The sequence below is a fragment of the Nothobranchius furzeri genome, chromosome 16, assembly GCF_043380555.1.
Source record: "Nothobranchius furzeri strain GRZ-AD chromosome 16, NfurGRZ-RIMD1, whole genome shotgun sequence".
NCBI classification, from domain to species: Eukaryota; Metazoa; Chordata; class Actinopteri; order Cyprinodontiformes; family Nothobranchiidae; genus Nothobranchius; species Nothobranchius furzeri.
Window position 1 is genome coordinate 803,365 of NC_091756.1, and position 22,049 is coordinate 825,413.

At 39.6% G+C, this 22,049-nt stretch overlaps 2 protein-coding genes across 4 annotated transcripts in view; one reads left to right on the plus strand and one right to left on the minus strand.

Annotated features, from left to right (window-relative positions):
• Positions 1–567: 567 nt before the first annotated feature.
• Positions 568–9,909, minus strand: LOC107396703 (nucleoside diphosphate kinase). 3 transcript variants are annotated; one of them, XM_070545334.1, is made up of 5 exons: positions 9,769–9,909; positions 1,730–1,862; positions 1,183–1,284; positions 998–1,110; positions 568–912 (listed from the first exon to the last, which is right to left on the minus strand). In XM_070545334.1, exons 1-5 carry the CDS (start codon positions 9,771–9,773, stop codon positions 798–800), a joined length of 468 nt encoding a protein of 155 aa, XP_070401435.1. In that variant the 5' UTR covers positions 9,774–9,909; the 3' UTR covers positions 568–797. The 3 variants fall into 3 exon arrangements, with proteins under 3 accessions (XP_070401435.1, XP_015832002.1, XP_070401434.1); XM_015976516.3 differs by lacking the exon at positions 9,769–9,909 and adding an exon at positions 2,719–2,876; XM_070545333.1 differs by lacking the exon at positions 9,769–9,909 and adding an exon at positions 1,931–2,677.
• A 176-nt stretch (positions 9,910–10,085) lies between these two features.
• fasn (fatty acid synthase) overlaps positions 10,086–22,049 on the plus strand; it is a 91,790-nt gene continuing 79,826 nt past the window's right edge. The window contains exon 1 of the mRNA XM_015976513.3: positions 10,086–10,280. The gene's annotated coding sequence lies outside the window, so the exon portion shown is untranslated. The remainder of the gene's footprint in view (positions 10,281–22,049) is intronic.

The following is a 22,049-nucleotide window of genomic DNA, read 5'->3' on the forward strand; positions in this document are numbered from 1 at the left end:
AATAAATGCATAAATAAAGTCAGGTAGGCTAGAAAGGCTCAGCAGTACAGACTAGATCTATTGAACCTAGAATGGTTTTCCAGCCCAGGCTTAAACATGTTGATTTCTGCTGTGAAACTGGCTTTAACATGGGAGTCAATGAGATTTGCTCACTTCTGGTGCCAGCCCCTAGTGGAGGAGAGTGGAACTGCTGTTCGTAGGTGATGGGACAAATGAAGCAAGGCCTCGAGTGTCGGCTCAGGAAGAGCTTCATGAGGCTTCGATGTCCACCAGTAGGGAAAGCCTTGCAGCCTAGAAGGCAGCAGTCGCTCCGCCAGTTTCAGGATAACAGCCCCCCCCCCCCCCGGTTAGCTCGTAGCTACATCAGCTCAGCTGTTTGCTTGAGTGACCACACAGCAAAGCAAAGCTGGTGGGACCGCCCACTGGGCTTCAGTGGTGGATGTTGGGACCTTTTCACGATGGTGCTCGTCAGTTCTGCAGTTTTCATTAATGATCTTATTTTTATGGCTCTGAAGCGCCTCGACTAGCCGTCGTATAGAAAACCTTTCTTCTGAATGAGAGACCAGCTCAGGTATCAAGAGCATTTATTGGAAAGTTAACAAAAACAGTTTCAAGTCTTAAACTGTTTGTTTGGAAACCGCATGGAATGACTGAGCAGGATCAGAGGAACCAGGAACATCCTCAGACGATGAGCAGATGAGGAACAAGTTCTCCAAGCTACGTGGGGAGAGGGGAGTCTAAGGCCAAGGTTCTCTGGTCGGAGAGGAAGGGGAACCTTCTGTGGGACCCAGAGCAGCTCAGTAGAGCCAGCTGAAGGCACAGCTCGTGTAGCTGACCAGCTCATCTGGTTGGAACCACAGAGAAATCTCCTTGTTGGCACTTTCCACCGAGTCGCTGCCGTGGATGATGTTCCTGGGGGAAGCCAAGGGGAGACAATGAGTTCTGAACAGGTTCTGATTCTGGTACCATGTATGACAGAATCGGTTCAAACACCCACTTGCTGACATCGATGCAGAAGTCTCCTCTGATGGTTCCTGGTTTGGAATCAGCGGGGTTGGTCTCACCGAGCATGACCCTGCCCGTCTTTACGACCCCCTTTCCCTCCCAGACCTGAAAAACACGACCCATTCAGCGCTGGCGCTGGGCTTTGTGCACCAAGACCGGCTCAAAGCGTGCTCTCACCATGGCGACTACTGGACCAGAGTTCATGTAGTTGACCAGAGCAGGAAAGAAGGGTCGGTCCTTCAGGTCTATGTAGTGCTTCATCAGGAGCTCCTCAGAGGCCTGCAGACGACACAGACCAGCTGACCCCAGGACAACGGCTGCAGTTCATCAGCAAGTTAAAACATCTCCGTGAATCTGAAACGCGAGCTGTTGCATGTCGGCAGAAACCGGTGGTGTGGGTTCATGTCAGACACCACGCCGGTCTCAGCTGACCCGTTGTTAGCCTCACAGGTGCCGTGCTATGGAGGCGTGGTCTAGCCTGAGACTTATGGCCCACAGCGGCAGTCCCTCAGAGGTACTGGTTCTAACCTGGTGGTTCTCTGGACCCAGTGGAGCAGCTCCCGGCCTCACTGGGACAGAGTCCCGCCTTAACCCCCCTGATACTGAACCTCGTGATCCAGCCTCCGATCAGACGTTTGGAGCTAATCGTTTGTTCTGTGGTCAGAAATAGACACTAATCAGCTTTAAACACCCAACAGCACACACAGCCCGGCCATCTACTCACATGGAGCATTTTCATGCCCACCAGCTTGAAGCCCTTCATCTCAAACCGCTTGATGATCTCTCCGACGATGCCCCGCTGCACGCCGTCAGGCTTGATGGCGATAAAGGTCCGCTCCTGCAGCTCGGCCATGATTCTGGAACAGAGGACACACACCATGAGACATGGACGGGGACGGCCCACCGACAGCTGGAGGAGACTCACACAACTCTGCAGCATTTGTCACAGGAGGGTGAGGCGATGCCTGCCGATGGAGCTAGCCCCATCCCTGACCGGTTCAGAGCTGAGATCCGACCCGAGCAGAACCGACGCCGGTTGCTGCTCCGCCCACACCGACACACGTAACAGCAGACCGAAGCACGCCGGAATCCCAGCCTGCTTCTGGGCTGGTTAATCCCTGCAGCTAACGTCCTGCTGGAGCTGCGTTCGTTCCTTCCACTGAGGGCCCGGGTTCCTCCCAGGTGGACCAGGCCAGAACACGGGCCCTCATCTGGGAGCACGCGCCGCCAGAGCCACCACACACACCCGCATGTCAGCTAGCACTAGCTTTTCACCAGCTTAGCAGGAGACGCGGGGCGGGTCCGCCGTCTCTGCAGTTCTGCTTCGTTGTCGTCTGCTAGTTAGCATGTAGCCATTAGCGTGGGTGAGATAATACAATATCAATACAATAATAATAACTAATACAATAATACCACTCGAGCATAACGCCATCTGTGACCTCTGACCCCAACAACATTAATGGCTGACGTGTAAGAATACGCTGAGTTGTAGGAGATGGAGCCCCCATACCCCGGTGTGGCTCCACGCTCTGAGGCCAGAACCGGCCTCCTCTCCTGGGCTACTGCTGCCACCACACTGAGCGGGCCCGGGAGACCGGCGCCTCGCGGTCCATGCCCCGTTCACCGCGTCAGGTCCTAGAGGTAAACCGAAATCTACCGGAAACCACCGGACGACCGCTGACATCAACAGCAGAAAGACTAGAATGAACTCACATAATCCCGACTAGGAGGTTCCGTTCCAACGACCGGCAGCACCAACACGACGAGGAAGAAGACCCGTGAGCGCGCGCAACAACCTCTTAACCCTTCTGGGCGGAGCCTTGAGCTACGGCAAGCACTGAGGCCCAAAAGTGTTTCGATCCCGCGTGGGTGCTGACGAGCGGTGGGGCCGCCATCTTGGACCGGTTGAGCCTCCCCCCTCTGACTGAGGCACTGAAGTGTCAGCATGTTGAATCAACCATAACTCCTTAAATTCTGAACCGATTTTGATGCAGGTTTTTCCCCTGCAAACGTCACACCCAGCTCTGATACAAGACACATGTTTTAGCGTTTTTAATAGTAGTGGGTTTGCTGTGGGTACATCCCCTTGTCCAGAGCTTAGTGTCAAAACTTATGGAAAAATGGATCAATCAGTAAAAATCAGTCAAACAATGAGAATCAAAATAATTTTAAAAAGTTCATACAACAGGTGTGTGAGATTCAATTCAATTCAAGTTTATTTATAAAGCGCCAAATCACGACAAGAGTCGTCTCAAGGCACTTCACATAATAAACATTCCAATTCACAGTTCATTAAGCCAATCAGAAATAATGTTTCCTATATAAGGAACCCAGCAAATTGCATCAAGTCACTGACTAGTGTCAGTGACTATACAGCAATCCTCATACTAAGCAAGCATGCAGCGACTGTGGAGAGGAAAACTCCCTTTTAACAGGCAGAAACCTCCAGAGAATCCTGGCTCAGTATAAGCAGCCATCCTCCACGACTCACTGGGGATCGAGAAGACAGAGCAGGTGCACACACACACCCTAACCCTAACCCTATTATCAGGAGAGGGAGAATGTTTAAGTGGTTAGCAGCAGTGTGCTAGTCGATGGCCCCCTCCATGAGGCCACCACAGCTCAGCAGAACATCATTGTAGCTTCTTCTGGGGAGAAAAACACTTAGAGAGAAAATAAAGTTAACAGCTGAAATAGCAGGAAATAATACAGTTAAAGAGCAGACTGTAGAAGAAAGCAGTAGAGTGTGAAAAGTGGTCAGTGTGTCCTCCAGCAGTCTAAGCCTATAGCAGCACAACTACAGAGATAACTCTGGATAACCTAGCCTTTTAGATGGAGGCATGTTGGAGGCAGGGCAAGGGAGAGCCGTCTTTACCGACTGTACAGTCCACCTCCCTCTACTCCCCCACTTGTCCAGATTTAGGCTAACATCAGATTTTAACCATAGGCCCTATCAAATAAAAATGTTTTAAGCCTATTCTTAAAAGTAGACAAAGTGTCTGCCTCACGGACTAAAGCTGGGAGCTGGTTCCACAGGAGAGGAGCCTGATAACTAAAAGATCTGCCTCCCATCCTAATTGTAGATATTCTGGGAACCACCAGTAGACTTGCAGTCTGAGAGCGAAGTGCTCGGTTAGGAACGTATGGAACAATCAGATCACTGATGTATGATGGAGCTTGATTATTAAGAGCTTTATATGTGAGAAGAAGGATCTTAAAATCTATTCTGAATTTAACAGGTAGCCAATGTAGGGAAGCTAAGACAGGAGAGATATGATCTCTCTTTTTAATTCTCATCAGAACTCTAGCTGCAGCATTTTGGACAAGCTGAAGACTTTTAACTACATTCTGTGGACTTCCTGAGAGTAATGAATTACAGTAATCCAGTCTTGATGTAATAAATGCATGAACTAGTTTTTCAGCATCACTCCTGGAAAGGATGCTTCTACTCTTAGCAATATTCCGAAGGTGGAAAAAGGAAATCCGACAAACTTGTGAAACCTGGGATTTGAATGACATGTGCTGGTCAAAGATAACACCAAGGTTCCTTACTTTGTTCTCGGAGATTAATGTAATGCCATTCAGGTCAGGTGATTGGCTAAGCAATTTCCTTTTCTGGATTTGTGGTCCAAAGATGAGAACTTCCGTCTTGATCTATGGCAGGTATTTATAAAACACATTTAATATATGATAGAGCAGAAACTACTACTCAGCCAATTTAATAAACAATACATACAATATAATTCTTATACAGGCTACTTACACAGTATTCAGTGATCACTAATTTGAAGAGTTTTTCATTCACAAAGACTTTATATATTATATAGGATGATGTTGGCTAATTTACTGTTGGTTACACAAAATAATGAATTTGGCCAGTCTAGCAGTTACTTGAATGAAACCTGTAGGCCCACCCAGGGGAGGATTAAGGTGTACATGGGCCCATAGGCTACACTTGTTCGGAACCAAAAATGCTTGATCGAAGCGAAATATTCTTATCCTATATTCTTACCTGCAGATATTTATTTTAATTAGGGCTGTCAAACAACTAAAAATGTTAAATTAATCATAGGTTATTTGTGAATTAACCATGATTTACCAGTATTTTCTGGCATTTTCATCCATTTCACCCCAGCAGCCAGGATCCGGGTTTAAGTTAGCATCCACCATCAGCGTCACCTGGCTAGGACCTTCTTCTGGGTTCCCATCAGAAACTACTTGAAGCAGGTCTGCCTCTGCCCCCATGTGGACAATATCAGCTTCTCTGTGACTGCTCGTTCCCTCCTTTGAGCTAGCATCACGAACCGCTGCCGCTCCAGCTAGCATAGCTCCGTTGCCTTCATTGTGAACGTCTTGCTTTTCTATAACCTGCTGTTGGGTCCAGCAGCAGGTTTAAAATATCCTGACAATTTTGGGATTTTCTGCATAAGATTTTTGTGCTTTTGTTCTTTGATTCTCTCCGTTTTTCTTTTGCTGAGCGCCACTCTCATATTTTCATTTTTCACTTTCCCTCGTTAAGTGCAGCAACATTAATTGATTTATTGCTTATCGTCCCAGCCCTAGTTTTAGTCTTTTCAGTAAACAAGTTGTGTTCTGGGGCAAGACTAAAAAAAGAAGAAATGTATAACAAAATCTTAACAAATGATGCATTTTAAAAGAATGCATTGACATGGGCCAGATTAACAACCATAGAAATCAGGCAAGTATAAAAGATATATGGCAGATTAATTATTATTAAAAAGCCCAACAATTAATACAGGTGCTACAGTTCTGTAAAAACACTAACCCCTTCTTTCCACCGCAGCCGTCAGCAGCACGTTACTGCAGCGGCACGTCTTGCTCGCGTAAGCTGCTGCTTGGCCCTTCCCACGAGACGCGAAGCAGCAGGGGAGCAGCTGTCACCGACCGAGCACGAAGTCACACGAGTGACTTCGTCAGTAAACACAACAACAAGCAGGAGAAAACTACAACATGGTTTGTGTTTCATGTTCTGTCTGTTTTATAATCGCCAATACGGACCTGAAAAACAACGGAGACCGCTAGCTAGGTGATAACTTCTCACGGGGACGCACATTCAGTAACTTTTTTTAAAAGTAAAGCAACCGGAAGGCAGTACATTTCTTTATTCTGAAAATCCCGGGAGCTTCGCTCCGTTTCCACGTCCAATTTCCTGTCTTTCCTTCCCCAAAAATGTCGAACAACGAATAAACGAAACTGTAACCAGCTGGCGAAAAACTCCTTACAGTTATTGATTTCTGAGTTAAGACGAGAAACTTCTAAACAGCTAAGCCAAGTGCTCGACTGTGTACCCGGTGACATCACTGGACCAGAGGATCGGTTCACTCGCGTCTTCTCTGCCGGGCCGAGTACCCTGGATGGACACCGTCCTCCTGACCTCCGGATCCACAAGAGGGTCTCCTGTTTGGGTGAGGTAGCACACAGGAATGTGTTTGATGCTGTTTTCTCTAAGTGAACAACTCAGTTAGCCGCAAAACATCATTTTCATCCAGAACGCTTCTCTCTCTCTCTGAAAGAAATCTTCTGATAATTCCATTCACGCATCCAAACTCGTGTTTCCAATTTAGCTTTCATCCAGCCACAGGTTTGCCTTTTAAAACAAGTTAAATATCAAAGCTGTTGAAAATTGTCATTAAATTGTCCTTTTGAGACAGTTTTTCTAAGCAACATCGGATTGGATCACGATAGTCCGGATCGGAACGTTTCAGGATCATCAAATCTGGATAACCAGCTCAAACGGGACAGGAAGTCACAAAGTAGAACTGTAGACCTGTACGGCAAAGAGCAACAAGTAGAACAGCCAGTGTGGGTTTATTTTTATTTGAAATGAAAACCCCAACCCATCCTCTTCAGCAGCCCACTCACCTGAGACCTGCAACACAAACGACGTAGGTGCACGACATAAGTTTCAAATATAGATGTGTTGAATAAAAAAGACTTCATGTCAAATACTCGACAATAACTTCAGACTTCCTCGTCTGGTGTGGAGAGACCAGCTCGTCTGAGCGTAGCCTTTAGGAGGCGGAGCTTAAGTCTGGCCCTGGTTGACATTTTCATGCAGCTATCGAATGTTTTTGTAATCGAGTACTCTATCGAATCTTTTATCGATTAATCGAGTACTCTAATAAATTAATCTTTTGCTTTTGTAAACCATTATATCAAATAGCATTTATAAAATATGAAAGACCTCTTGAAAAAGGCAGTTGCCTGTTATTCTTCAAGTTTTATTCAAAATTAGTTTCCAAAACTTCAGCACTTCAACTTTACTTCACAGTAAACAAATGCGAGCGGCTGCGGCCCAAACAGCACCAGAACCGCTCACGGTGCATGCTCAAACATGGCTCGCCAGCTGTTTCCCTATTAACACACGTTCGTTTTAATTTCTACACTTTTTTTTGTCTCACACTAACAAGGATTGACGAAAGCAAGTTTGCCGTGGTTATGTCAAATTATACTGATCACACAACATTTATTTACTTTCTTTCGTTTTTCTCTCATAAATACCCGTGTCCTCCTGCAGCAATCCTGAGGGACAACAAATATCAATAACAACACAATAAAAAGTCCGACGTGTTGTGTAAAAACTGCTATTTTTAGCACATTTTAAGCCCGACGTGTTGCTACCAGACGTACGGTGTGAGCTGAAACCGTGCTACAGATGAAAAAGTCGCACAGTGTCTGCAGAACATATAGAAATACAGGCTAAAATGCATTATCTTGTAGAGGCTCCGAGTCCGCTTGCAGAAGTGACATTTACACGTGGATGTTTCCTGGTCAGGTGCTGCAGCATGGAGGAATATGAGGTGGTAGGCTACATCCATTTTACAGTATTTACACTGGACTACGTTTTCCGCCCTACGACGTGAAAAATGGTCCCACACCTTTGACATTTTGTGTCTTTTTCTCACTCCACCGGGGTCCACGTTGTCCGCCATGGCTTAAGAGAAAGTAAAGTTGCGTTCGCTACTCGCGTGTGCATTCAGTGCAGTGGGCATGTGCGTCACTTATTTCGGTCCGGGTGAAACATGACCACGGGCGATTGCAAAGCCATGAATTAATTAAACATGAATTAAACGAAGCCTCGAGGCAGAGAATTTGACTCGAGGATTTTTTGTACTTGAATTATTCGAGGTACTCGAGGAATCGTTTCAGCCCTACATGCATCACTGATAAATATTCTAAAAACAACAATATTTTCGATTGTGATGAATATATTTATCAGTTAGTGACAGAATAATTTATGGTTTTGGTCCATTTTGACAGCTGTTGGGGATTATTTTATGAGGCCAAACTCTTTCTACTTTGTTGTAGGTCTGTACTGAAAGGCTGAAGGTCGACCTAATCACTGCAGCCTGACGGAAGAACAAGTAGAATTTAGACCTCATGAATAAACAGGAGATCTTGTAAGATACTGCATGGTCCAAATACACTTTTAAAGTTTTCATTACATTTCGGACATGACATTCGCGCTGAATCCACCCTTCTGATGGAATCACTTTAATCCACATTTTTTTTACATCAAAGTGATCCAAATCCTACAAAAAAGCTCTGAAAAACCCAAACTAAAGGTTTGATCCAATCTGTTATCCAGAATCCTCGTGGATTACTATTGAAAACTGGCCCTGGGGCGACATCAGTGGAGACAAGCGCCCCTGGCTGCAAATGAAGATTACCACAACAAAGACGTAATCCAGTCAGAGCTCATGTTTAAACTCCACATTTATTAATAATTCAGCCATCAAGAGCAAAGCTGCAGCTGCAGCTGAGGGCCAACGGTGGCGCCAACTCACCACCTCGCAGCTGCCAGCCACCCTGCAAGAAAAAGGTGACATCACTCGCCTCGTCCAATCATTTTCTCAAAGCATTAGTTATCCTAGCTGCTAGCCTGCCACAGAGCAGCATGTGTTGCCATGGTGACTGGGAGGGTCGTGGAACCCATTTAGGGGCGTTTACACAGGAATCTCATAGGAAAGCCTGGTTTGGGAAACCCTCGCTGTCTGGAACACCCCCAGATATTCCCTGTCTTCGGTGTTTGTCTGTTTTAGTTTTCATTCCTGTTGTCCGTGTTCCGCCTTCAATTCCCATAGTTCTGTTTCCCCCGGTGTCCAGTCGCATCTGTAACAGACCAGTAATCCTCACACGTGTTCCCCGTTATCACTGGTTCTGAACTTCAACAACCAGATGTGACAGACGACCAGGTGGAGGCAGGCCAGGTCACACAACAGTGTTGTTATAAAGTAAACAGACATCACGAGTCCAGAAGACAGCTACCAGCAGGTGATGAACAGCTGACCCAAAAGATCAAATAGTTTCATGTTCCACAGGTGACCCCGGTGATGAGAGCACCTGTCTACCTGAGGTCATCTGACTCATCATCTCAGCCTTCAACCAAATACAAGCGGTTCATTTGACTGAGGCTGGAGCTGATCAGAGCCAGACTCTGTTTGGTTTACACCACCTTTATCTCTGGATTGCTTCAGAGTGTGTGTGTGTGTGTGTGTGTGTGTGTGTGTGTGTGTGTGTGTGTGTGTGTGTGTGTGTGTGTGTGTGTGTGTGTGTGTGTGTGTGTGTGTGTGTGTGTGTGTGTGTGTGTGTGTGAAATCGCATCTAAATAATGACCCTTAGTAACCCAGAGAGGTCGCACGAGCTCCGAGTGCAACGCCACGCTCTGGCCCCGCCCTCTAATCACCCTATCTGCCAGTAAGGCCCGCCCCTTCATTCGGATTGGCTGAATTCGGGGATTACCTCATTTCAGCACCGCAGACGGGATGATCCTTATGGCATCACAATGCTTCCCTGTTGACATCAAACTTGATCTAAAGGATAAGAAAATGTGCTGACCCAGGTTCTGGTTCTGCTCTCTCATCTCCTCCCCCGAGCCGGTCACCGGAGCCCAGTCACGTGACCGTTTCGGCCCGTCAGAGGGAAAGCACCGAGCTGTGATGGTAGTGTCCGGGCGCGGGGACAGTCTGAACTCTAGTGACCCCGCCTCAGCATCTTCTTGTTTCCGTCTCGGTGAGTCCGGCTCGTCCAACGAGCGCCTGGATCCGGAGCCCTGCCTCTCCTCTCATTGGACCGATCCGCGCAGCGGCTGTCAGCCCATGTGGCGTGGCCTCGGCACCTCAACCTACTTAAATTCATCCGGAAAAAACCCGCACGCCGCGCGGAGAGAAGGACCAGAAGTTCAGTACGAGTCAGGACCTGCTGATAAGAACCCCTCATCCATCCAGGAGCTCGTTAGTGTCGCTGCTGCACAGGTAAGCTCACACTGCCGGCGTACAGAGGAGGAGGAGGAGGAGGAGGATGATGATGGCTTTTTTTAGCTACACCTCACAGGTCACTTACCCAACAGTCTCACGTTAGCGTCTCTGATCTGTTGTTGGTATTATCACCAGATAGTGGAACCAGTCCTTCTGTCTCAGTGATGGACTGGAGACATGTCCAGGTGCTAGTCCATCTCTTGGAGACATGTCCAGGTGCTAGTCCATCACTTGGAGACATGTCCAGGTGCTAGTCCATCTCTTGGAGACATGTCCAGGTCCTCATCCATCACTTGGAGACATGTCCAGGTGCTAGTCCTACAGTTGGAGACATGTCCAGGTCTTCATCCATCTCTTGGAGACGTGCAGGTGTTAGTCCATCTCTTGGAGACATGTCCAGGTCCTCATCCATCACTTGGAGACGTGCAGGTGTTAGTCCATCTCTTGGAGACATGTCCAGGTCTTCATCCATCTCTTGGAGACGTGCAGGTGTTAGTCCATCTCTTGGAGACATGTCCAGGTCTTCATCCATCTCTTGGAGACATGTCCAGGTCTTCATCCATCTCTTGGAGACGTGCAGGTGTTAGTCCATCTCTTGGAGACATGTCCAGGTCCTCATCCATCACTTGGAGACATGTCCAGGTGCTAGTCCATCTCTTGGAGACATGTCCAGGTCCTCATCCATCACTTGGAGACATGTCCAGGTGCTAGTCCTACAGTTGGAGACATGTCCAGGTCTTCATCCATCTCTTGGAGACGTGCAGGTGTTAGTCCATCTCTTGGAGACATGTCCAGGTCCTCATCCATCACTTGGAGACGTGCAGGTGTTAGTCCATCTCTTGGAGACATGTCCAGGTCTTCATCCATCTCTTGGAGACATTTCCAGGTGTTAGTCCATCTCTTGGAGACATGTCCAGGTCTTCATCCATCTCTTGGAGACATGTCCAGGTCTTCATCCATCTCTTGGAGACGTGCAGGTGTTAGTCCATCTCTTGGAGACATGTCCAGGTCCTCATCCATCACTTGGAGACATGTCCAGGTGCTAGTCCATCTCTTGGAGACATGTCCAGGTCCTCATCCATCACTTGGAGACATGTCCAGGTGCTAGTCCTACAGTTGGAGACATGTCCAGGTCTTCATCCATCTCTTGGAGACGTGCAGGTGTTAGTCCATCTCTTGGAGACATGTCCAGGTCCTCATCCATCACTTGGAGACGTGCAGGTGTTAGTCCATCTCTTGGAGACATGTCCAGGTCTTCATCCATCTCTTGGAGACATTTCCAGGTGTTAGTCCATCTCTTGGAGACATGCAGGTGTTAGTCCATCTCTTGGAGACATGTCCAGTGGAAATGTGGTGATAATGGTGTTCATGTCGTTGCTGTACGTTGTACAGGTTGTTGGAATATGCAGTAGAAATAAACTGGGACCAAACTGGTTAATGCAGTTCTCAGCCTTTTGGGGGGGGGGTGATGACAGCAGAGCCATCTGTTAATTTCAGGATCTTTTCATCACATCAGTGGGAGGTGTCCTCTTGTTGGGACACGCAGCAGAATGCAGCAGGGTTAGTTAGACGTGTGTGCTGTTGCTGTGACCAGGGCCACCACCGGCTGTCCTGAAAACCAAACGTTGAAGCTAAAGCTGTTGGAGTCAGAACAGATGGACTGATCACCATTCAGGCCTGACTAGTAGAGCCAAGATGATTCCAGCTGTGATTGAGTGGTGGAGGTGCTACGTCTGTACACCGTTGTCCTTTCAGGCACAGGCATTTATTCACTGGTGTCAAGCCAGCCTCCAGTTTATTGTCGCTTCCCCGTCTATTCAAAGTATCACGGGAAGGGATGTGGAAACCGGATTTCAAAATAAAATTCTACTTTGAGTGAATTATCAGATATTTGAAGAACATAATAACAAATAATTTAGGTGTGTTCACTATTAGCTGTCAATATCAAGGCCATCTGATTTTAAATTTCAAAGTAAAAGCCCTTTGAATTTTCATTTTTGAACTACTCTTTCAATGACTTCAGAATGCTCGTAAAAGCAAAAGTCATGTTTCCAAAGAGTAGTTGCATTTTGTATCAACACTATCAAACCACAGCAGTTTGAAATTTCCCATGTTTGACCGACTTAACGATTTCAAAAAGCTTTAAAATGGAAAGTTGCTGTTTCCACAGGGTCATTCCACTTTAGATCAACAGTATATTTTTATTTCTACACGTTTTTTACTCACAATGATTGTCAAGAAAGCGTGTTTGTCGTGTTCGTGTCAAATTAAACTGATCACAAAACACAGATTTACTTTCTTTATTTCGTTTTCCTCATCCAACCCCATAAATCCCTGTGTGTCCTCCTGCAGCACTCCCGAAGGAAAACAGGCAAGACAAGACACAAAAGTCTGACGTGTTGAGTAAAAACTGCTATTTTTAGCATATTTTTAGGGCCGACGTGTCGCTACCAGATGTACAGTGTGAGCACATGACTCGTGAGATCTGCTCTGCGAGGAAGTCGTACAGTTGGAGCTGAAGCTGAGTGCTGCGAGTGAAATAGTCGCACAGTGTCCGCCCGGCTTTAAGCATAAGAAAAAAGACATTTTTACAATCAGAAATAACCTAGCTAATGCCTTAGGCTAGGCTACAAGACTTGATTACTCAATTACATGTAATTGGAGATGAACTACTTTGTTAGCAACTTTTAAAACTTAATATTTAAAATTTATACTTAAAAAAAGGAACTCACCCCTTCTCCTTCCTCGTCATTTTTTTCTGCACAAGACTTTTATGTTCAAAATGAGATTTCTTGACCTGTAGTTTTTGAAATGTCGACAGAGTCAGGCACTCAAAGCTCGCCTGTTTAAGTGTAACGACCAGTAGTGGGCGGTATTGGCTCTCCAACAGATTTTTCTTTTAAAGCGGACCATTATGGCTTTGCAATATTGCTCCACTTGATGGAAATTGTAAAATATCTTTATTTATTCAATCATTTTATAGAAAAATTTAAATTTGCAGTTATTATTAAAGAAATACACATAATTGGTTGATAGGAAATATTAAGACTTGGACAAGAGACGTTCAAAAGAGGGAAAAACAGAGGGGATGAGGGACTGTAACACAAGACAGTACATTCCATTGGATTACCTACTGGAAGAAAAAAACAGAAAGTAAAACAAGCAATAATATAACACAGTACACAACAGCAAGTATCACAGCCACCACCTAGATAAGTATAAGTAACAGTAGATAGTAAATATTGATGTCAGCACAGCCCCTGCCGAGAAACGTTATCATCTACATGTATTTCAAACTGAGACGTGGGCACCGGCAACTTAGGAGAGGTTGAATACACAGACCATCCCTTGGACGCCATTCAGCATGCCCAGCACAAGTGATGTTGATGAATAGACTGTGGAATAAAATTGAGGTACAGGTGGTCGGAAGGGGACCCAGCAGGAATGTCTCACACCCACCTCAGTGAAACAACTGTACGCCAAAGCCCTGGAAGTGTGGCGGTGTGATGGAGTGGGGATGAGGAGGGGAGGGAAGTGAAGGCTAAGTACTCTCGTGTGGTCAGGTCCCCCGCTGAACCAAGTAGGCAACCCTGGAAGCCACAAATGCCCATCTGGACGGGGGCCTACATTAGCAGCACCACCAAGCCCCACGGCGCCTGGGGTGGTGGGTGCACATCGTAACCCACCACAGAGGAAAATGCATCCACCCAAACATTCAGTAATCTCTCTGAATGCATAAGACAAAAGACACCATGGCTGAGTTTATTCTCCACCTCTGTACTAATTTTAGAGTTAACTATTCTTTTTTTTGTGGGTTTTAAATGTGGTGAACACCTGACAAACAAAGAAAAAACAATACAAGACTATTATAAATTAAAGGGCCTTGGAGATGTCATTCAAACTAACACCAATGCACATCAAAACATACATGTGAGTAACAGAAAGAATAAAAAAAAATTCACAATAATTCTAAGGTGGAATTACCCTGTGAAAACAGAAATCATTCTTTTTGGAGCATTTTGAAACTGTTCCAGGAGTAAGTCTGATATGAGCAGTTTGAAAATGCTTTTATTTTTAAAAACAAAATTAGAATGACTTGATATTCATATGGTATCACTGTGGGGTTGTGTACTGTTGATCTAAAGTGGAATTACCCTGTGGAAACAGCAATTTTCCATTTTAGAGCATTTTGAAATCACTGAAAATTAGGTCGTATTTGGGCAATTTTAAAAGGCCGTTATTAGGAAACGCAACATCAGAATGACTTGATATTGATACGGTATCACTGTGGGGTTGTATACTGTTGGTCTAAAGTGGAATTACCCTGTGGAAACAGCAATTTTCCATTTTAGAGCATTTTGAAATTGTTAAGTCAGTCAAACATGGGCAATTTCAAATTGTTGTGGTTTGATAGTGTTGATACAAAATGCAACTGCTCTTTTGAAATATGACTTTTGCTTTTAAGAGCATTCTGAAGTCATTGAAAGAGTAGTTCAAAAATGAAAATTGACAGGGCTTTTACTTTGAATTCCAAAATAAGATTGCCTTGATATTGACAGGGTGCTAATAGTGAACACGCCTAAATTATTTGTTATCATGTTCTTCAAATATCTGATAATTCACTCAAAGTTGAATTTTATTTTGAAATCTGGTTTCCACATCCATTCCCGTAATAACTTGAATAGACGGGGAACAGAAAACAAACTGGAGGCTGGCTTGACTGCAAGTCTCCAACTGGAGGCTGGCTTGACACCAGTATTTATTCGGGGGTGACTCGAAGGTATCTGTCTAGCTAACATTAGCATTAGCATGATGGTATCATCACGACATCTTCAGTTTGTGATTTTGATGATGATAATTGTAATGAAAGAAGCCAGTAGAGGAGCATGCACTCTACAGTGGCATGTAAACTAAACACAACCTGTAATCTGGTTCATATCAACTTTGCTGTTTCAGTTTAGAAACTTTAGTCCCACAATGATTTCTATTTCTTTGGTGTTTGAATAAAAAACTCATGCCCAGGAAGCCTCGGTCCACTGAAGGTCTGCCGTACGTTTGTGATGAACAGAACACACTCTGACATGATCATGAGAAGGCCTCCTCCACATGTACCAGTTTAACTGCTGAATGTTTCCACAGCTTCAAGAAGAGCAGTAGGATCTCAGCCTGTCATGTATGGAATAAAGTTTGGCCCGTTTTTCTATTTCATAGTTTTGATTTGGAGGCCCACTAGGCAACGTTTAAGATTTCTGTACTTTCCCGAGCCACCATGTGCTAAAATGACCTTTTACAGAGTTAACAAAATGTCCTGATCTCCTACCTTCCTAGATCATCCAGCTGTAACCTGTTTCTGATCATGTCTTTAGTCCCGCTGTAACACTGATGCATCAGTCTCAGACGTCATGGTGCTCAGGTGTTATCAGAACTACCTGTGTGTGTTTACCACCCAGCTGCAGCTCTTCTGTGGTTGGGTCTGACCCACGTTAGTAAATGTAAGTCCTCCATCAGGCTTGTGCCTCTTCTAGTGTCATTTTAAAGGATTCTTTAAAAATTAACCATTACTAGACTACCAGCAACAGAAATGCTACTAAAACACACAATTATGTCAAGCTGGAAACATTAGAATACTGTGCAAAACTACATTCATTTCAGTCATTTAACAAGACTGAGAGACCATCTAAAGGCTCAGGAACCTTTACAGGTGTTTCTATCTGCAGTTATAAATGTTAGTTGATTGTTAAATATCACACATTGACATTTTAATAGTCTAGAATAATGTAATGTTCATGTTTGTAGTTCCTCCTGTTGAGTACCCATTTATTTCAGTTATTCAGTTTTATAAAAACATTTTATGTTCCAGTCATTAATACTTCAGTATTGTAGTCATTTATACTTCAGTATTGTAGTCATTTATACTTTATATTGTAGTCATTTATACTTCAGTATTGTAGTCATTTATACTTCATATTGTAGTCATTTATACTTCAGTATTGTAGTCATTTATACTTCAGTATTGTAGTCATTTATACTTCAGTATTGTAGTCATTTATACTTTATATTGTAGTCATTTATACTTCAGTATTGTTGTCATTTATACTTCATATTGTAGTCATTTATACTTCAGCATTGTTGTCATTTATACTTCAGTATTGTAGTCATTTATACTTTATATTGTAGTCATTTATACTTCAGTATTGTAGTCATTTATACTTCATATTGTAGTCATTTATACTTCAGTATTGTAGTCATTTATACTTCATATTGTAGTCATTTATACTTCAGTATTGTAGTCATTTATACTTTAGTATTGTAGTCATTTATACTTCAGTATTGTAGTCATTTATACTTCAGTATTGTAGTCATTTATACTTTATATTGTAGTCATTTATACTTCAGTATTGTAGTCATTTATACTTCATATTGTAGTCATTTATACTTTATATTGTAGTCATTTATACTTCAGTATTGTAGTCATTTATACTTCATATTGTAGTCATTTATACTTCAGTATTGTAGTCATTTATACTTCAGTATTGTAGTCATTTATACTTCAGTATTGTAGTCATTTATACTTTATATTGTAGTCATTTATACTTCAGTATTGTTGTCATTTATACTTCATATTGTAGTCATTTATACTTCAGCATTGTTGTCATTTATACTTCAGTATTGTAGTCATTTATACTTTATATTGTAGTCATTTATACTTCAGTATTGTAGTCATTTATACTTCATATTGTAGTCATTTATACTTCATATTGTAGTCATTTATACTTCAGTATTGTAGTCATTTATACTTCAGTATTGTAGTCATTTATACTTCATATTGTAGTCATTTATACTTCAGTATTGTAGTCATTTATACTTCAGTATTGTAGTCATTTATACTTCAGTATTGTAGTCATTTATACTTTATATTGTAGTCATTTATACTTCAGTATTGTAGTCATTTATACTTCATATTGTAGTCATTTATACTTCATATTGTAGTCATTTATACTTCAGTATTGTAGTCATTTATACTTCAGTATTGTAGTCATTTATACTTCATATTGTAGTCATTTATACTTCAGTATTGTAGTCATTTATACTTCAGTATTGTAGTCATTTATACTTTATATTGTAGTCATTTATACTTCAGTATTGTTGTCATTTATACTTCATATTGTAGTCATTTATACTTCAGCATTGTTGTCATTTATACTTCAGTATTGTAGTCATTTATACTTTATATTGTAGTCATTTATACTTCAGTATTGTAGTCATTTATACTACATATTGTAGTCATTTATACTTCATATTGTAGTCATTTATACTTCAGTATTGTAGTCATTTATACTTCAGTATTGTAGTCATTTATACTTTATATTGTAGTCATTTATACTTCAGTATTGTAGTCATTTATACTTCATATTGTAGTCATTTATACTTCATATTGTAGTCATTTATACTTCAGTATTGTAGTCATTTATACTTCATATTGTAGTCATTTATACTTCATATTGTAGTCATTTATACTTTATATTGTAGTCATTTATACTTCAGTATTGTTGTCATTTATACTTCATATTGTAGTCATTTATACTTCATATTGTAGTCATTTATACTTCAGTATTGTAGTCATTTATACTTCAGTATTGTAGTCATTTATACTTCATATTGTAGTCATTTATACTTCAGTATTGTAGTCATTTATACTTCAGTATTGTAGTCATTTATACTTTATATTGTAGTCATTTATACTTCAGTATTGTTGTCATTTATACTTCATATTGTAGTCATTTATACTTCAGCATTGTTGTCATTTATACTTCAGTATTGTAGTCATTTATACTTTATATTGTAGTCATTTATACTTCAGTATTGTAGTCATTTATACTTCATATTGTAGTCATTTATACTTCATATTGTAGTCATTTATACTTCAGTATTGTAGTCATTTATACTTCAGTATTGTAGTCATTTATACTTCATATTGTAGTCATTTATACTTCAGTATTGTAGTCATTTATACTTCAGTATTGTAGTCATTTATACTTCAGTATTGTAGTCATTTATACTTCAGTATTGTAGTCATTTATACTTTATATTGTAGTCATTTATACTTCAGTATTGTAGTCATTTATACTTCATATTGTAGTCATTTATACTTCATATTGTAGTCATTTATACTTCAGTATTGTAGTCATTTATACTTTATATTGTAGTCATTTATACTTTATATTGTAGTCATTTATACTTCAGTATTGTAGTCATTTATACTTCATATTGTAGTCATTTATACTTCAGTACTGTAGTCATTTATACTTTATATTGTAGTCATTTATACTTCAGTATTGTTGTCATTTATACTTCATATTGTAGTCATTTATACTTTATATTGTAGTCATTTATACTTCAGCATTGTTGTCATTTATACTTCATATTGTAGTCATTTATACTTCATATTGTAGTCATTTATACTTCAGCATTGTTGTCATTTATACTTCAGTATTGTAGTCATTTATACTTTATATTGTAGTCATTTATACTTCAGTATTGTAGTCATTTATACTTCATATTGTAGTCATTTATACTTCATATTGTAGTCATTTATACTTCAGTATTGTAGTCATTTATACTTCATATTGTAGTCATTTATACTTCATATTGTAGTCATTTATACTTCAGTATTGTAGTCATTTATACTTTATATTGTAGTCATTTATACTTCAGTATTGTTGTCATTTATACTTCATATTGTAGTCATTTATACTTCATATTGTAGTCATTTATACTTCAGCATTGTTGTCATTTATACTTCAGTATTGTAGTCATTTATACTTTATATTGTAGTCATTTATACTTCAGTATTGTAGTCATTTATACTTCATATTGTAGTCATTTATACTTCATATTGTAGTCATTTATACTTCAGTATTGTAGTCATTTATACTTCATATTGTAGTCATTTATACTTCATATTGTAGTCATTTATACTTCAGTATTGTAGTCATTTATACTTTATAGTGTAGTCATTTATACTTCAGTATTGTAGTCATTTATACTTCATATTGTAGTCATTTATACTTCATATTGTAGTCATTTATACTTCAGTATTGTAGTCATTTATACTTCATATTGTAGTCATTTATACTTCAGTATTGTAGTCATTTATACTTCACATTGTAGTCATTTATACTTTATATTGTAGTCATTTATACTTCATATTGTAGTCATTTATACTTCATATTGTAGTCATTTATACTTCAGTATTGTAGTCATTTATACTTCATATTGTAGTCATTTATACTTCAGTATTGTAGTCATTTATACTTCATATTGTAGTCATTTATACTTTATATTGTAGTCATTTATACTTCATATTGTAGTCATTTATACTTCATATTGTAGTCATTTATACTTCATATTGTAGTCATTTATACTTCAGTATTGTAGTCATTTATACTTTATATTGTAGTCATTTATACTTCAGTATTGTTGTCATTTATACTTCATATTGTAGTCATTTATACTTCATATTGTAGTCATTTATACTTCAGCATTGTTGTCATTTATACTTCAGCATTGTAGTCATTTATACTTTATATTGTAGTCATTTATACTTCAGTATTGTAGTCATTTATACTTCATATTGTAGTCATTTATACTTCATATTGTAGTCATTTATACTTCATATTGTAGTCATTTATACTTCAGTATTGTAGTCATTTATACTTCATATTGTAGTCATTTATACTTCATATTGTAGTCATTTATACTTCAGTATTGTAGTCATTTATACTTTATATTGTAGTCATTTATACTTCAGTATTGTAGTCATTTATACTTCATATTGTAGTCATTTATACTTCATATTGTAGTCATTTATACTTCAGTATTGTAGTCATTTATACTTCATATTGTAGTCATTTATACTTCAGTATTGTAGTCATTTATACTTCATATTGTAGTCATTTATACTTTATATTGTAGTCATTTATACTTCATATTGTAGTCATTTATACTTCATATTGTAGTCATTTATACTTCATATTGTAGTCATTTATACTTCAGTATTGTAGTCATTTATACTTCATATTGTAGTCATTAATACTTCAGTATTGTAGTCATTTATACTTCATATTGTAGTCATTTATACTTCAGCATTGTTGTCATTTATACTTCATATTGTAGTCATTTATACTTTATATTGTAGTCATTTATACTTCATATTGTAGTCATTTATACTTCATATTGTAGTCATTTATACTTCATATTGTAGTCATTTATACTTCAGCATTGTTGTCATTTATACTTCATATTGTAGTCATTTATACTTTATATTGTAGTCATTTATACTTCAGTATTGTAGTCATCTATACTTCATATTGTAGTCATTTATACTTCATATTGTAGTCATTTATATTTCAGTATTGTTGTCATTTATACTTCATATTGTAGTCATTTATACTTCATATTGTAGTCATTTATACTTCATATTGAAGTAATTTATACTTCATATTGTAGTCATTTATACTTCAGTATTGTAGTCATTTATACTTCATATTGTAGTCATTTATACTTCATATTGTAGTCATTTATACTTCATATTGTAGTCAGTTATACTTCAGTATTGTAGTCATTTGTACTTCATATTGTAGTCATTTATACTTCAGTATTGTAGTCATTTATTTTTCATATTGTGGTCATTAATACTTCATATTGTAGTCATTTATACTTCAGCATTTTTGTCATTTATACTTCAGCATTTTTGTCATTTATACTTCATATTGTAGTCATTTATACTTTATATTGTAGTAATTTATACTTCATATTGTAGTCATTTATACTTCAGCATTGTTGTCATTTATACTTCAGCATTGTTGTCATTTATACTTCAGCATTGTTGTCATTTATACTTCATATTGTAGTCATTTATACTTCAGTATTGTAGTCATTTATACTTCACATTGTAGTCATTTATACTTCATATTGTAGTCATTTATACTTCAGTATTGTTGTCATTTATACTTCATATTGTAGTCATTTATACTTCATATTGTAGTCATTTATACTTCAGTATTGTTGTCATTTATACTTCATATTGTAGTCATTTATACTTCATATTATAGTCATTTACACTTCAGTGTTGTTGTCATTTATACTTCATATTGTAGTCATTTATACTTCAGTATTGTAGTCATTTATACTTCAGTATAGTAGTCATTTATACTTCATATTGTAGTCATTTATACTTCAGTATTGTTGACATTTATACTTCATATTGTAGTCATTTATACTTCAGCATTGTTGTCATTTATACTTCAGCATTGTTGTCATTTATACTTCATATTGTAGTCGTTTTTACTTCAGTATTGTAGTCATTTGTACTTCAGTATTGTAGTCATTTATACTTCATATTGTAGTCATTTATACTTCAGTATTGTAGTCATTTATACTTCATATTGTAGTCATTTATACTTCATATTGTAGTCATTTATACTTCAGTATTGTTGTCATTTATACTTCATATTGTAGTCATTTATACTTCATATTATAGTCATTTATACTTCAGTATTGTTGTCATTTATACTTCATATTGTAGTCATTTATACTTCAGTATTGTAGTCATTTATACTTCAGTATTGTAGTCATTTATACTTCATATTGTAGTCATTTATACTTCACTATTGTAGTCATTTATACTTCATATTGTAGTCATTTATACTTCAGTATTGTAGTCATTTATACTTCAGTATTGTAGTCGTTTATACTTCAGTATTG

Excerpts from the sequence above, each read along its gene's own strand:
- LOC107396703 (XM_070545333.1), bottom strand. The coding sequence starts at position 1,992 with ATGGGGCTAGCTCCATCGGCAGGCATCGCCTCACCCTCCTGTGACAAA. Across the intron at positions 1,285-1,729 it reads TGGGCATGAAAATGCTCCAT|GCCTCTGAGGAGCTCCTGAT; the intron begins GTGAGTAGATGG and ends TGTCGTCTGCAG. Across the intron at positions 913-997 it reads TTCTGCATCGATGTCAGCAA|GAACATCATCCACGGCAGCG; the intron begins GTGGGTGTTTGA and ends GGCTTCCCCCAG.